Genomic DNA, 15,159 nt, shown 5'->3' on the forward strand with positions numbered 1-15,159 from the left:
TTTTTTTCAAAAACATTTTTAAACAAATGTTCTTGTACAAGAACATAAACGTGTTCATGTAAAAGTACTTGTACATGAAACCTGCACAAAAAATATGTACAAGAACATGTACATTTTCTTGTACAAGTATATTTTTTTATCCATGATCTTGTACAAGTTCTGGTTGAAGAACATGTCTCAATTCCGGATGCTGAACTTGTTCAAGAACATTACTTGAACATGTACAAGAAAATGTACAAGTTCATTAATGAACATGTACAAGAACTTGTACATTTTCTTGTACAAGTTTTTTCAGCCGGGTATTGTATATCCCTGGCGGATTTAATTTACTTAACTTCTACCCAACTGGGGCGAATCTAAGTCGAATTTGAGAAATTATAAAAAAAGCATTTAATTGATGAAAATTTTTAAAAATAAGTATTGGGAGGGTAAATGAACATTTATACAGTTAATTTTTGCAAGAATTTTCAATTTCAATTTCAATTTCATTTATTAACGGGACATGCCCTTTCGTACAAAAGTACTCCTAAATTCTAATAGTTACGTAAGTAACAATACAAAATATAAAATATTAACTAAATCTAGGTAGGCGCTATAATGGTTAAAGTTCAGTATAAGTTTATACAGTAAAGAATAACATAAATCAAATCAAAGGAGAAGATTAATTTTGATAAATTGAATCTGCTTTACCATTATATCAATTAATTTCAAAAATAATTGTTTTTGTTCAATAATACTGATTTTCTCTAAATCACAATGTCTACATTCCTTAAGTCACTTTCATAAATAGAAATAAAATAAGTTTATCTCAAGGAAGGGACACAACCTTGGGCACCAAGTGGGGAAATCACTATAGATTCTCCTTACACGCATCTATTTGGACTGTAAGAGTCGATGTGCGATTTCTAGGGGGGATTTTAATTATGGTAGGGATTCCACGCCGGTAGACCATTGACACATTCATTTCTCCGTCTAATCGACGGGTCTCTAGTTCCTCCCTCACTCTCTTAATCTCCTCCCTCTGCATAACCGTCCTGTCATTCGACATCCAAAGATCTTCCAACTCCCTTGAACGTGTTGAGTCTCTTTTGACACTTACAAATTTTTTTAGAATTACTTGTGCCTTCTCTTCCGTCTCACATACAATCTTAACAGGGCGAGGCTTACGAGAAACCTGCGCTTTAGAACCAATTCTAAATGTGCGTATATTTTCAAGATCATCTGTTTGAATGAATTTTTTTAATTTAGTCGTAACCACAGATTTTAAAGAACCACTATTATTTGACGAAGTGTCATATTCTGGAAGATTGAATAAAACAAGATTGTTCTTTCTTTCATTACGATCAACAAGTTCATTTATACAGACATTAGTTACTGAATTAGAATCAATCTTTGTAGAACCATTTGCCTCAGATTTATCAAGTCTCTCTTCGACACATTAAGACGCTCTGTCAAATCAACAACTCTGCTTTCCATATTACTCAGCCTACACAGTGTGTCATCGAGTTTTTTGTTGATATCTGACATGTTTTCAGTCATATTGGCAAAATTATCAGAAACTGTTGTTGATAAAACCTTAATAGCTCTCAAAATACTATCCAAGTTAACAGAGGTTTGTGAAGATTGAGAATTATTTGAAGGAGACAATGACCTAGGTTTACAACATTTGGTGAACGACCCATCAGGCAAAGTAGACAGCTGTAACGCACAGCTGGGATGATAAGGAAGATTACACTTCCTACACAAAGTAGGAATAGCACGTGTAATATCTTTACCACATTTTGCACAATTTTCAACACTAGAGGCCATTTTTGCACACAAATAATCGTTCAAATAAAAATAAAAAGTAAATTGAGCGAAAGCAGTTCCAATTTAAGTTACATAAACAAAAAACTTCACACAAGTATATCAGTCCAATGTTAGGTTAGAAAAATTCAAATCAGAGAGCCAAGTTAAGGCAAATGGTGCAGATAATAAAAAACTTCCACTAAAAACCAGCACAAAATAATGTTTATAACTATAAGGTTGTAAAAGAACAGACCAAACTTAAACCGTTTTATTTAAACAAAATGTTAATTAATTATTAAAGTGATAAATAATAAATAATCACTTGATATGTGCAAGTGGTACGTATCTGTAAATTTTAACTCGTCAGTTTTCACCATATTTTCAAGAAATTAGTGTAAACTGTGTGAAAAAATAATTTTAATTTAATAGAAATTTCAAATTTTATTAAATTATTCTATTATTTAAGGAGTACAGTTCATAATATTTGCAATTTAATTAAAAAACAACATTTTTCTTAAAAGTGACAAGAACTCTATTACACCGACCACAGACGGTAAAAGTGCGCGAATATGAATGCGCATAATCTTCTGGCGGGAAAATTCAAATTGTTAATTATAACTATCTCATTATTTTCTATTCTAAGCTATTATACTATTAAAATATTTGTTTATTTTAAAAATAAGGTCGTATTATTTAATGATTCACGTAATCTTTTAATTTCTAAATATTCGATAGTAAAAACATCGAAAACATCGATTCATTTCGATTTTTTATATTGTCGATGTCGATGTTGTGTAACATGGATGTTTTGCTATCGATGTTCCATCACTACTTCGTCTGCAGAATACTTACGACCGTATCCTACCTCTCACGCCAAGGTTTCTTTAAAAAGCAAGCGAGCAAAAACACAAACGCGGCCTAACTTCCTTTGTCGCAAAGTACTTTCGACCGTATCCGACCCCTCTCGCCAAGGTTTCTTTAAAAAGCAAGAGAGCAAAACCGCAACGCGGCCGTAGGCCGCGTAACTTCCTCTGTCGCAGAATTTAAAATACAAGCAATCAAAGCTATTCATCCTATATCCAACCCCTCTCGCCAAGGTCTCTTTAAAATACAAGCGAGTAAAGCTGTTCGCGAAAAAAACGCATTGCAATTTTTGAACATTTCTCAAAAACTAATTAGTTTAGTTTAGCTTTGCTTGCTTGCTTTTCAAAAAAATCTTGGCGAGAAGGGTCGGATATGGGTGAAAGTACTCTGCGACAAAGAAAGTTGAGTTTTTTTCGCGAATAGCTTTGCTCGCTTGCTTTTTAAAGAAAGCTTGGAGAGAGCCCTATTGAAAAAAAACACGTATAATTATACGTATAATAATACGTATAATTGTACGTATAATTATACGTATAATTGTACGTATAATTATACGTATAATTATACGTATTATTATACGTATAATTATACGTATTATTATACGTATAATTATACGTATAATAAGACATACGAATTTGAAACAAGAATTATACGTATAATTATACGTATAATAATACGTATAATTAATTATACGTATAATAATACGTATAATAATACGTATAATTATACGTATTATTATACGTATAATTATAATTCTATTAAAAATAGAATAATAGAATAGAATAGATTAATTAGTAGCAAAATTGCGCTGAAAATTTTTAGAAATTTTAAAATGCAAATTAAATTTCACGAAAAAAAATATCGTCGAATGTCAATTCAAGCAGTCACCCATCCAAGTACTAACCGCGTCCAACGTTGCTTAACTTCTGTGATCTGATGAGAACTTGTTCCTTCGCCTTGGTGTTTCCGCTGTCTTGTCTTGATTAATAACTTTGTCGTATAAGTATCACTAAAAGTGAGGTTAGGTGCGATACAATACTTATACGACAAAGTTATTAATCAAGACAAGACAGCGGAAACACCAAGGCGAAGGAACAAGTTCTCATCAGATCACGGAAGTTAAGCAACGTTGGACGCGGTTAGTACTTGGATGGGTGACTGCTTGAATTGACATTCGACGATATTTTTTTTCGTGAAATTTAATTTGCATTTTAAAATTTCTAAAAATTTTCAGCGCAATTTTGCTACTAATTAATCTATTCTATTCTATTATTCTATTTTTAATAGAATTATAATTATACGTATAATAATACGTATAATTATACGTATTATTATACGTATTATTATACGTATTATTATACGTATTATTATACGTATAATTATACGTATAATTCTTGTTTCAAATTCGTATGTCTTATTATACGTATAATTATACGTATAATTATACGTATTATTATACGTACAATTATACGTGTTTTTTTTCAATAGGGAGGGGTTGGATACGGTCAAAAGGGACGCATGATTATGTTCTAAAAATCATTAGTCATAATTTACATTATTTATTTTATCTTTCTGTCGATTGTTTGTTCGGCCATTTGAAAATTCGGACAAATGAAAATTCTATCAATTAGAAATTCTATTAAATGATTTGTCGGTTAAGTAAAAATTCTGTAGTATGAAAAATCGATTGATGAAAATTATGCCAAATGCTATTTCGAACAAATTAAAATTCGACTTAAAACTAATTAGGACAAATAAAATTCGATAAAATGTAAATTATGACTAATGATTTTTAGAACATAATCATGCGTCACGGTCAAAAGTATTCTGCAGACGAAGTCGGGTGGGATCCAAATTTTTCTCTAATTATGATGTGTACTGTTTCTCCATTATTTTTGATGTTTTTTTGATTTTTCTCAAAAAATAATCACTATTAGTAAAAAATGTCTAAAACATTTTTCGAAATTTTGCGTTTTTTACGAGGTAATCAGCAAAAAACCATAATTTTATGGTGTTTTTTTTATGGTTTTTTCCATGATTATCAATTTATCAAAATATATCAAAATACGTTAGTATACCTACAAGTACCAAATTTCACTCTACTTCTGATGTGCACTGTTTCTCTATCATTTTTGATTTTTTTTATTGGTTTTTTTGATTTTTCTCAAAAAATAATTACTTTTGGTAAAAAATGTATAGAACATAAAATGTGTGTTTTTTGAGACCTAAAACTTTTGTCTAAAACATTTTTCAAAATTTTTCATTTTTTACGAGTTAATCGCAAAAAACCACAATTTTATGGTTTTACCATGATAATCACATTTGCGCCAATTTTCAATATAATTTTCGTAATCAGCGCACCAAATACGTGGATATACCTAGTTTCAAAAAGATTGGAGGTTTGGGCTAATCGGAACTATATCCCCATAAACGGACTCATGTTTATAGTAATTTCAATGTTAATCAAACTAAAGGGTTCGAGTATATCGTTTTAACCGAACAGTCGTTGTAAGCTAAGTCATAATAAGCTAACTCGACTGTATTTTAATAATAATGAATTCATTGTTTTTTTAGATTGATAAGGTTCTTGACATATACAAGATTCTTTCGCAAAATCCTACTATAACGAAAGCCAGAATTACATCAATTGCAAGAAATGGGATTACTATTCAGAGTCACTGGGCACAAAAGAATTTGGAAAGACGCTCAAAGCAGAAATTCATACAGGACTTCAGTCTTGATGCAGAATTAAATCCTCTTGTTGAAAGTTTTCCCGTTGATGTGTCCAATGAGTGTGTATATTTTATACTAAGAAATTTATTAATATATATGTTACCGTTAAAGTCTGGAAATCAGTTAATGTGGTCATTAACTAGTTAATCTGCCAAATCAGTTAAAGTTTGAAAGTGAACTTTTTTTTTAACATTAACTAGTTTATGTGCAAATTACCTAGTTAATGTGAACATTGACGAGATTACTCTCGTTCAAGTGCGAAAAAATGATTTCACTGAAGTGAAATATAAGTTACCGTCAAGTGGTGTAACTTCGGACAGGGAGACTAATTCCGCACAGTTGAAATTTTTTTTTTCAATAACTTAATATCACTTTAAAATTATAAAAACATGTACTCCACTTGACAGTATTACTAAATAAAGCACAATTTTTTATAAAATAAAATGACAATTTATTAACAATAAAATTTGGATGAAAATACATACTTAAAAGTAAATATCAAAAAAATTAGTGTAAATAACATTTTTAATATGAAATTATTGTAAAATAATATGAAAGGAAACAAATAAAATATACGTCTTGTACGTTAATCAGCACTCTCTGAACTAAACTATATTATAAAGATGGCTATCAGACATAAAAGCAAAGATGACAGATATCAACATCAGATGGCGCTGTACATATTAAATAATTTGAATATTCATTGGGCTTATATTAACACTCACACTAGCACAGAATATTCATAAAAGAAATTTAAAAAAAAATACTTAATGAATCATACAGGTGATTTCAGATTAATACGAATCATCATACAATAATTAGTCAAACTTAACCACTCCTAAACAACTCAAAAATTTATAATGCTTTTGCGAATTAAGACTTTTTGTAAGAATATCAACCGGCATATCATTTGTTTGCAAATACTGTAAATTAATGTGCTTCTCGGATAGAACCTCTCTAACAAAATGATGTCGAACATCAATATGTTTCGACCTTTTGTGTAACATTGGATTAACAGCTAGCTTTTGCGCACTTTGATTATCATTGTATATTACTATAGGTTTTGACTGAGGAACAATTTCGTTAATCAAATTTTGCAAGTATATGGCTTCTTTACAAACTTCTGAGATAGCTATATACTCTGCTTCTGTGCTGCTCGAAGCAACTGTTCTCTGTTTTCTACTTTCCCATGAGATAGTTGAACCCGAAAGAACAAAACAAAAACCTGTGTACGATTTTCTATCGAGAGAGTCTTCCGCCCAATCCGCGTCTACAAAACCTTGCAAGTCTAAATCGCCTTTTCTAAATTTTAAACTATAAGATTTAGTATTCTGTAGGTATCTTAATACCCGTTTTGCCTGTTTCCAATGACTTTCATTAAAGCACTGGTTAAACAGACTTAGATAACTCAAGGAATAACATATATCTGGTCTTGTTAAATTCGCAAGATACATTAGACAACCAATGAGTTGTTGATACGGAAGATTACTATCGCACTTATCATCCTTTTTTAGCTCTACACCGCATTTTAATGGCGTACTCATAGATTTACACTCCGACATATTAAATCTGTTCAAAATTTGATCCATGTATTGCTCTTGATCTATAAACACTTCGTTCATTTCTTTGTTGACTCTAATCCTCATTCCTAAACAGAGTTTAATTTCGTCTAAATATTAAATCTTGAAATTTCAAGCTAATTGACTTTTAAGGTGATTAGTTTCACGCTTGGAGTTAGAAAAAATCGTCAACATATATCGCAACAATAATTAAAAAATCATTTTCAAATTTTATGAAAACACAGGCTCAAATTCGTATTTTTTGTAATTCAATTCATTTAGAACAAGTTCCACTTTCTTGTAACAAACTCGCGACGATTGTTTCAGTTCATATATCGCTTTGTTAAGTTCCAATACTTTGTTTTCGCAATTTACATCAAGGAAACCTTCTGGAAGTTTCATATATACATATATTCTCCATATTCTCATCTAACTTCCCATTCCAAAACGCGGTAACTTCATCCAAGTGAGTAACTTCTAGATCTAATTGTACAGATAATGACAATAACAATCTTAAAGTAGAATGCCTAACTACCGACGAAAAAGTTTCTTCAAAGTCTATACGATGTATTTGGGTCAAGCCCTTCGCTACCAACCTTGCTTTATACAACACTTTATCTCAATTATCAATTTTCTTTTTAAACAACCACTTACATTCCACAACACTATTCGATTCTGGAACATTTACTATCTGCCACGCTTTGTTATCTTCAAAAGACTGCAACTCCTTTGATATAATCCTTAATAACTTTTGGTTTCGATACTCTTTTTGATCTTCTGACTTCAAAATGCTGCTGCTCTCTGTCGCTAATGTCGTTATTTTCAAAATTTTTTTCTTTCAGATCAGTGGAATCATCAGTCACATCAACCAGGCTTTGATAACTTTCTGAGTCTCCCACTGAAACAGAACCTTGTTCATCTTCAAGCTTATTTAAAGAAATGCTTACCAATTCTTCTGTTTCTTTCTCCATAACGATGATATCTCTGCTGGTATTTACAATTTTCTTAGTTGGATTGTAGATTATATAACATTTAACATTCTCCCCGTATCCAACCAACAAATGTTTCTTAGCCTTTTTATCCCATTTCAGCCTCTTCTCTTTTGGCACATGCGCCATCACGACACTACCAAAAATTCTAAAATGACTGACATCTGGCTTGTCACCTGTCCAGAGTTAAAAAAGAGTTATTCTTGATCCAGTCATCCTTAGCTGTCAAGTGTGTTGTTGCTGATGAATACATTTATTAATAATAAATTCATTATTATTAGTTTTTTTTTAATTAATTAATTGATAGTAAATTATTAATAATAAATTTAGTATTAATATTGTAATTTAATTTTAGTAATATTTTATTAATGTGGTGGTCACTCCACATTTTAGTTTTTTATTGTTTTATTAAAATACATTTATTTATTATTAAAATTTGCTACGCAGGATAAATTAATTTACCCAAGCAGCACAGTATATTCCCTGAATATCCGTTGAATACCACAGTGGAATATTCTCATGATCTTCTAGGAAAATCAAAATGTCCGCATTATGGGAATATTCCATAGTAACATTCAGGGTATATTCCAGTGACATTGAGGAAATATTCCTCGGTGACATTCATGGAATATTCCAGTGACATTAAGGGGATATTCAGGTGAAAGTGTGGAAATATTCCAGTGATATTGAGGGAATATTCCACGGTTACATTGAATTTTTTTTAAAAATGTGTTTTTAATCTTCCTGTTTATTCAAATAACAATTTATAACATATTTCTATTATTTCAACACTTTAAAAAAATTCAATATAACCGTGGAATATTCCCTCAATATCACTGGAATATTCCTTTAATATTACCCTCAATATCACTGGAATATACTCTGAATGTCACTGAGGAATATTCTCATGATGCGGACATTTTGATTTTCCTGGAAGATCATGGGAATATGCCACGGTGGTATTCAATGGATATTCAGGGGATATACCGTGCTGCTTAGTAATGTATTTTTAATTTACACTTGTCTACCTCTTTACATGAGTACAAGCGAAGAATCGCTATTTCAAGTGACTAAAACTATATTTGAGATGAAATTACATTTATATTTACTTCATACAGAAACAATTAAATTAAAACAAAAAAACAATCGATTGAAGTGACTGTAACACATTAATACTCTTTCATTTTACTATTGTCGTTCATGCAGCAATTGTCTAATTAATTTTATAAAAGATTTAACAGTTCTTATTTCTGAGGAATTAAAATCCGAAAGCCATCCTTCCAGCGGATCAGAATTAGAACAAACAGCAGGAAAGGCAGCCGCGCACAAATGAGTACATCCCGGACAATTAGGTAGAATGTGAAAAAAATTCTCTCTTTCCTGATAACAAAATGAATAATTTTCCTCTCTACCAAACCTATACACCTCTACCAACCTTTCCCAGACATATCTTACAAACATATTTATTTAAAAGTCTTATTTGCGAAAAAATTCTTATGGTTTGTAAAGGAAATCGTGAAATCAGATAGGGTTGCGGGCTCTGATTAATAGAAAGACAGGGTAAATTAAAAGACTCTCATTGTCGGACCTCGAAAGTACACGGAAAGACTTTGTGCATCACTTTGTGTTAAACTCGCCACGAGATTTTAGTAAACTTTTTACCAAACTCGGAAAAAAAGGAAAGATATTAATAATTCGTAGTCTGACTATTAAAATCAGAAAAAAGTTACTGACGTACAATAATTGATTGTTGAGAATTTTAAAATTTAATAGTCAGTCGATCAAAAAATAAAATCTGAAGTTTCACTAAAAAAACATTTAGCTTTTAATAGCGTGACTACTAAAGTTGCCATCTGAAACCTCATATATACGTATATATATCGACAATCGACAAGTAATGTAGAAATCCAATTTACCTATGAACGAGAGATCACATCTTAACCTAAAATCGTCTAAAATACAGATAGGGTAAACGCTCGCTTTAACCGACGCAACGCAAATACAATTCATATCAACGATATCAAGAGGGCAGTTTATTTTTCTTATATACTAATCTCACCATTTCATTTCCACTTGCGAGAAAATTTTTATTATGTTTAAACTTATTTCAAGTGCAATAAAAAAATTTCAAAAAAATAAATTATTTAATATTATTAATAAGGTCAATTTTAGGAAATGTCAGAATTAATTTTTTATGCAAACAGGATTATTAAAAGTGTTCGTTGTGTAGACATTTTTCTATCTATGCCGGAACTATTCAACTGCTGACGCTACACGGACAAGCTTCGCTTGTTTGTATGCGTGCTGTTTTCATCGTGAGACTACTAAATTATAAACACGACGCAACGAAAATGTCGTTCTTACAAATTATAAAGAATATACTTTTGACATTCATTTTTTCTTAATCTTAATTTTTCTTACAGCGTTAATGAATATTTTTTAGCGTGACTACTAAATTTTGATAAAAGAGAAAACATTTTTTGTTGAAAACATTTATATAAAATGATAGTTTTCCATTTTTTCCGAGTTTGGTCGCGAGTTTACTAAAATCTCTTGGCAAGTTTGACAGAAAGTGATGCACAAAGTCTTTCCGTGTAGCTCCAGATCGAGAGCCCTTAGAAAGTACTCATATTTCTCAAGAATAACGTCGTTATTTCGCACCACGGAGTCCAAAGATAAGGACGTCCTATCAACATTCAGACTGTGCAGGTCAAAAGCATCTTCCAATTGCAACAGCCAGTCAGATCGGCATTTAGGATCCCTAATCGCAAGTCGTACCAGTCTATCGAAACACTGTTAATGTTAACATTAACTAGTTGATGTCCAAATTTCGCACTTTAACTGAGAATCTTAGTTAATCCGCAGATTAACTAGTAAATATCCACATTAATCGATTTCGGATTTTAACGATAACATATACCAAAATAAACTTCTAAGTTTTTATCAAGCTTCACTGAGAAAATTATGGTGAAACTGCTGGTTTCACATGAGAACCACTAGAGCTTTCTGTCTCAGGGTCCGCTATTCGCCCAGAAAAGGCGAGAATCTAAGCGGATCCTGTTGCAGAAAGCTCTGGCTGTTCGCATGAAAAGCCCGCAGTTTCACCGTAATGTTCTTAGTGTTGCAATTTAAGTTTGATGTAAGCTTACAGGCTAATTGCCTATTATCACTATAAATGAAATATTTACCTTTATGGGACTGACAAGGTACCCGGGTACATCTATACATTTCATGCAGATAAATGTAGAAATTTCTATTAAAAAATTACATTGAAAAATTTTTATTAATTTTTATAGTAATGCACATAATTTTTTTTTTGATTATTCAATCAACGAATAATGCTAATTTTTTATTAGCATTGTTCATGTATGGAGTAAAATTCCTGTAGCGTACTAAGTGAGAAAAAGTTGATCTAATCAAGCTGTAACTTGAACATAGTTTAGCCCTAGGGGTGAGTACTTTAACCACGAAGTATTGTTAGGTTTTTTCAAAAACTGTAGGAGAGGGAGGGGGTAGAATTTTTTTGAAAAATTTAAACAGTTAATTTTTGAAGACTTGTAACATTTAAACAGAAAGATTAAAAATAATTTGATCTGTAGGTTTTCGAAAGGTTTTTTCCTGCTCTTTCGAAAGGTGCAAATTTTTTTTTAAAAATTCAAAATTTGACACGTTTTTAAAAATCAAAAATATTTTTGAATTTTTTTTAAGTTCTGTCTTTTTTTATTTAGGGGAGACTGGGGCAAACCGGCCATGTGGGTAAACCGGCCAGGTGTTAGTTTCTCAGAAATGGTCAAACTTTAAAATATGTCAATTATAAATTTGAAAAGACTATATTAAGAACAACTTATTTCTTCAGTTTGACATTTTTTAATTGTGTTTATGCAATTTTATAAACAAAAGTTTGTTTTTTCGCTTCCGCTAGCAATTTTTACGGATCTGTTCATAAGCAATTTATGAGAAAATCGTGTAATAATTATTAAAATTGTTTTTTAGGTTTAAAAGGTGCCTGCCTCAGTTAAATTTATCGGTATATTATTTAATAATTTTACTAATCATTTTTTTATACAGGTCTTAATTGTCAAAATGGGCCTGTGGGGCAAACCCGCCTATGTCTGTTTCCCTTGCAACAGAAATTCACGAAGATTACCTATCGGCTAAAAAACTTCGTGCACGGTTTCGTGAATCTTTGGCCACTTTACGGAGATTTACGAAGTTTTACAAAGTTCACCGACAGACGTTTCTTCGTGAACGACAACAATTAGTTAAAAATATTTGTTTTATAATAAATAAGATGTTTCTTTAATTGAAATTTAATCTTATCTTATTATTTTCCTTATTGGGAAGATTGTTTATTGATTTTATATATTTAGTAATGTTTTCTTTACAATTAATTCTCTAAACAAAAAAAAATAAACTGTCCGGTTTGCCCCAGAGGGGTGGCCGGTTTACCTCAGGGGTGGGGCAAACCGGCCAGTTTGCAAATTTTTTTAAAATTGATGCAGCAGCTAAACAATACATTTTAAGGTACATGTGTCTCTAGGAAAAAGTTGCGCAATTATAAAACGTTTTTCATTAGTTTCTTTAGTTACTAGAGCCTTACAACTGTTAACATGGGCGGTTTGCCCCAGTCTCCCCTATTTATTTTTTTTTTAAAGTTAAAAATTTGTATTTTCACCACAAAAAATATTGAGATGTCCTTTTTTATTATTTTCGAGATATTAATTAATTAATTAATGTTAATAAAAAATGAAATATTTTACAAATAAATAAAGTTACTGCAATTTTTTTTAACTTTCAAAAAAATAAATAAGAAAAAAAAGACTGAACTTAAAAAAAAGTCAAAAATATTTTTGAGTTTAAAAAGGGTCAAATTTTGAATTTTTTGAATAAATTTTTGCACCATTCGAAAGAGCAGGAAAAAACCTTTCAAAAACATATATGTCAAAGTTTTTTTCGTCTTTCTGTTTAAAAGTTACAAGTCTTCAAAAATTCACTGTTTAAATTTTTCAAAAAAATTCAACCCCCTCCCGCTCCTACAGTTTTTGATAAAACCCAATAATACTTCGTGGTTAAAGTACTCACCTCTAGGGCTAAACTATGTGCATGTTACAGCCCGAATTGATCAATTTTTTACATTTTTTAAAAAATCTTGTACCCCACTTCAATTAAGTTTCAAACTTATATATATTCATTTTATGTGATATTATTACTTTCATTAAAACGTCCACTACACTTAAAGTTAATTGAACTGATCATTTTGATACAAAATCTTTAATATATTAAACATAGGTACCCGGGTGCCTCGTCTGCCCATAGAAGGTATTTTTTTCCTCAGTCCCATAAAAGTTAATAAACATTACTTTTAAAGATATGATGTATTTTTTCGTTTCGACTTATAATTATCATAATATTCGACATTAAATACTTGTTTTTCTTTTCTTTTAATAAGTCATAATTTTATTTTAGTCATTGTAAATACATATATACTTCGTCGTTATTATGACTTATTAAAAGAAAAGAAAAACAAGTTTTTAATGTCGAATATGTTAATAAACATTATTTAAAATCTAATGTTCTTATAATAATATTGGTTACATAACTAATATATTAATATGTGATTTTTTACAAATTTTTCCAGAATCCTGAGTACTTGCTCGGAAGATGAACAATATAAAGCAATTTTAAGGCAAAGTACAGTTGACAACGTTGCAAAACAATTTATCGAAATTTGGGATAGACAACATTTAGTTAAAAATTATGATCTTTCAGTATATGATGCTCATGGAGAAATTTACACTGATGGTAATTTAAACTAATATTATTTATTCCTAATAATACCCACATAATATCTACATTTGTAAGAATACTGCCAACAATTCTTCAGTACTATAATATAACAGCAACTTACCTAGATAACAAATGTGTCTATCACGTTATCAGACTGATGGGCTTCGACCACGGTCCAGCTTGTCTGCAGGTTGTGCGCCAGACAATTTTTCAGGAAAAAGAAGGTTCACATTGCGGATAACAAAATCAACATAAACTTTGACAATTTTTTGTAGGGAACGATTATGACTTAGTGATGTATTTTTTTTAAAGAAAGGTACATCCTTGAACTTTTAAAACATATATTTTATTAAAAAAAATTTTAAAATGACGATCAATATGGCGTACATAGTAAACAATGTTTTTTAATAGAGAATACGGTAGGCATTCTACACTGCGGAATTTTGAGTCCTAAACAAAAAGTCAAAATTTTTTATAAAAGGTGACATTCTAAAGAATAGGTTATACCTATAAAATAGTTAAAAAGTTAAACAAATGACAAAATGTCAGTAACTTTTTTAAAACACTGCGTTTTTTGCCATATTTTTTCATGTTTGACCTCTTGTAAAAATTTTATTTGTTAGCAATTGTATCATATTAAAGGTATAACCCCATCAGAATTTAGTTACCTTTAATGAGCTACAAATCCGAACTTGATTGGTTAAATAGTTTAGACGTTACGATGCCCACCAGTTTGAAAAATCTTGTTTCAAGAAAAACGCGTTTAAAGTTTTGGGAACATTTTTATGTTTTATGTGTAATATTTATCTACTCTATACAAACCCATTCAATTTGCCTGAAATTCGTTACTCAAGGGTTTTTGGGGTCGCTGATTACGAATATGATGTCAGATTTTCAAAATTCAAAATACCGGATCCAATATGGAGGGCTACTTACGACCTCAGATTTGAAACGTCGGTGAGTTCACGACTCTGTATAGAAAGGAAAATATTCTTAGGATCAAAAAATCGCTTTACACACATATTCCACACATATGAGGCAAAATTTCTGAAATGTCCGAACAAAAAATTAAAACTTCTCGAATTTAATCCATACTTTTCTAAAACGTTGTCATTGTTAGTAAAAGTCTAAAAATCAATTAATATTGAATTTAATAAAATAGTTTTTAAATTACGATTTTAATTTTTGACTTTTGAAAAAAAAATTTTCAATGTACAATATTTATAAGTAGAATGCATAAAAGTTAACATATATGTATATAATGATTTTTAAAGCTTTTTTGACGGGCTACACGATGGTGATAAATTTTTTTTTTAAATAAAATTTCACCTTGAATTTCAAGGTTAAAATGTTAATTTACGTATATCTCAAAATCGGATTTTTTTTATTTTTATTAACTATCTCAATAAAGAGCTTGAATAATTTCCTACAAACATGTAATT

At 30.4% G+C, this 15,159-nt stretch overlaps 1 protein-coding gene across 2 annotated transcripts in view; it reads left to right on the forward strand.

The window, feature by feature from the left end:
• Window positions 1–15,159, forward strand: part of LOC127276976 (acylamino-acid-releasing enzyme-like) — a 369,586-nt gene that overhangs the window by 9,435 nt on the left and 344,992 nt on the right. For both annotated transcript variants that reach the window (XM_051297734.1, XM_051297735.1), the window contains exons 3-4: window positions 5,224–5,441; window positions 13,569–13,732. In XM_051297734.1, the coding sequence (XP_051153691.1) occupies window positions 5,224–5,441; window positions 13,569–13,732 (382 nt within the window). The remainder of the gene's footprint in view (window positions 1–5,223; window positions 5,442–13,568; window positions 13,733–15,159) is intronic.

The sequence above is a fragment of the Leptopilina boulardi genome, unplaced genomic scaffold, assembly GCF_019393585.1.
Source record: "Leptopilina boulardi isolate dan_hultmark-lab unplaced genomic scaffold, ZJU_Lbou_2.1 LbouV2_162, whole genome shotgun sequence".
NCBI classification, from domain to species: domain Eukaryota; kingdom Metazoa; phylum Arthropoda; class Insecta; order Hymenoptera; family Figitidae; genus Leptopilina; species Leptopilina boulardi.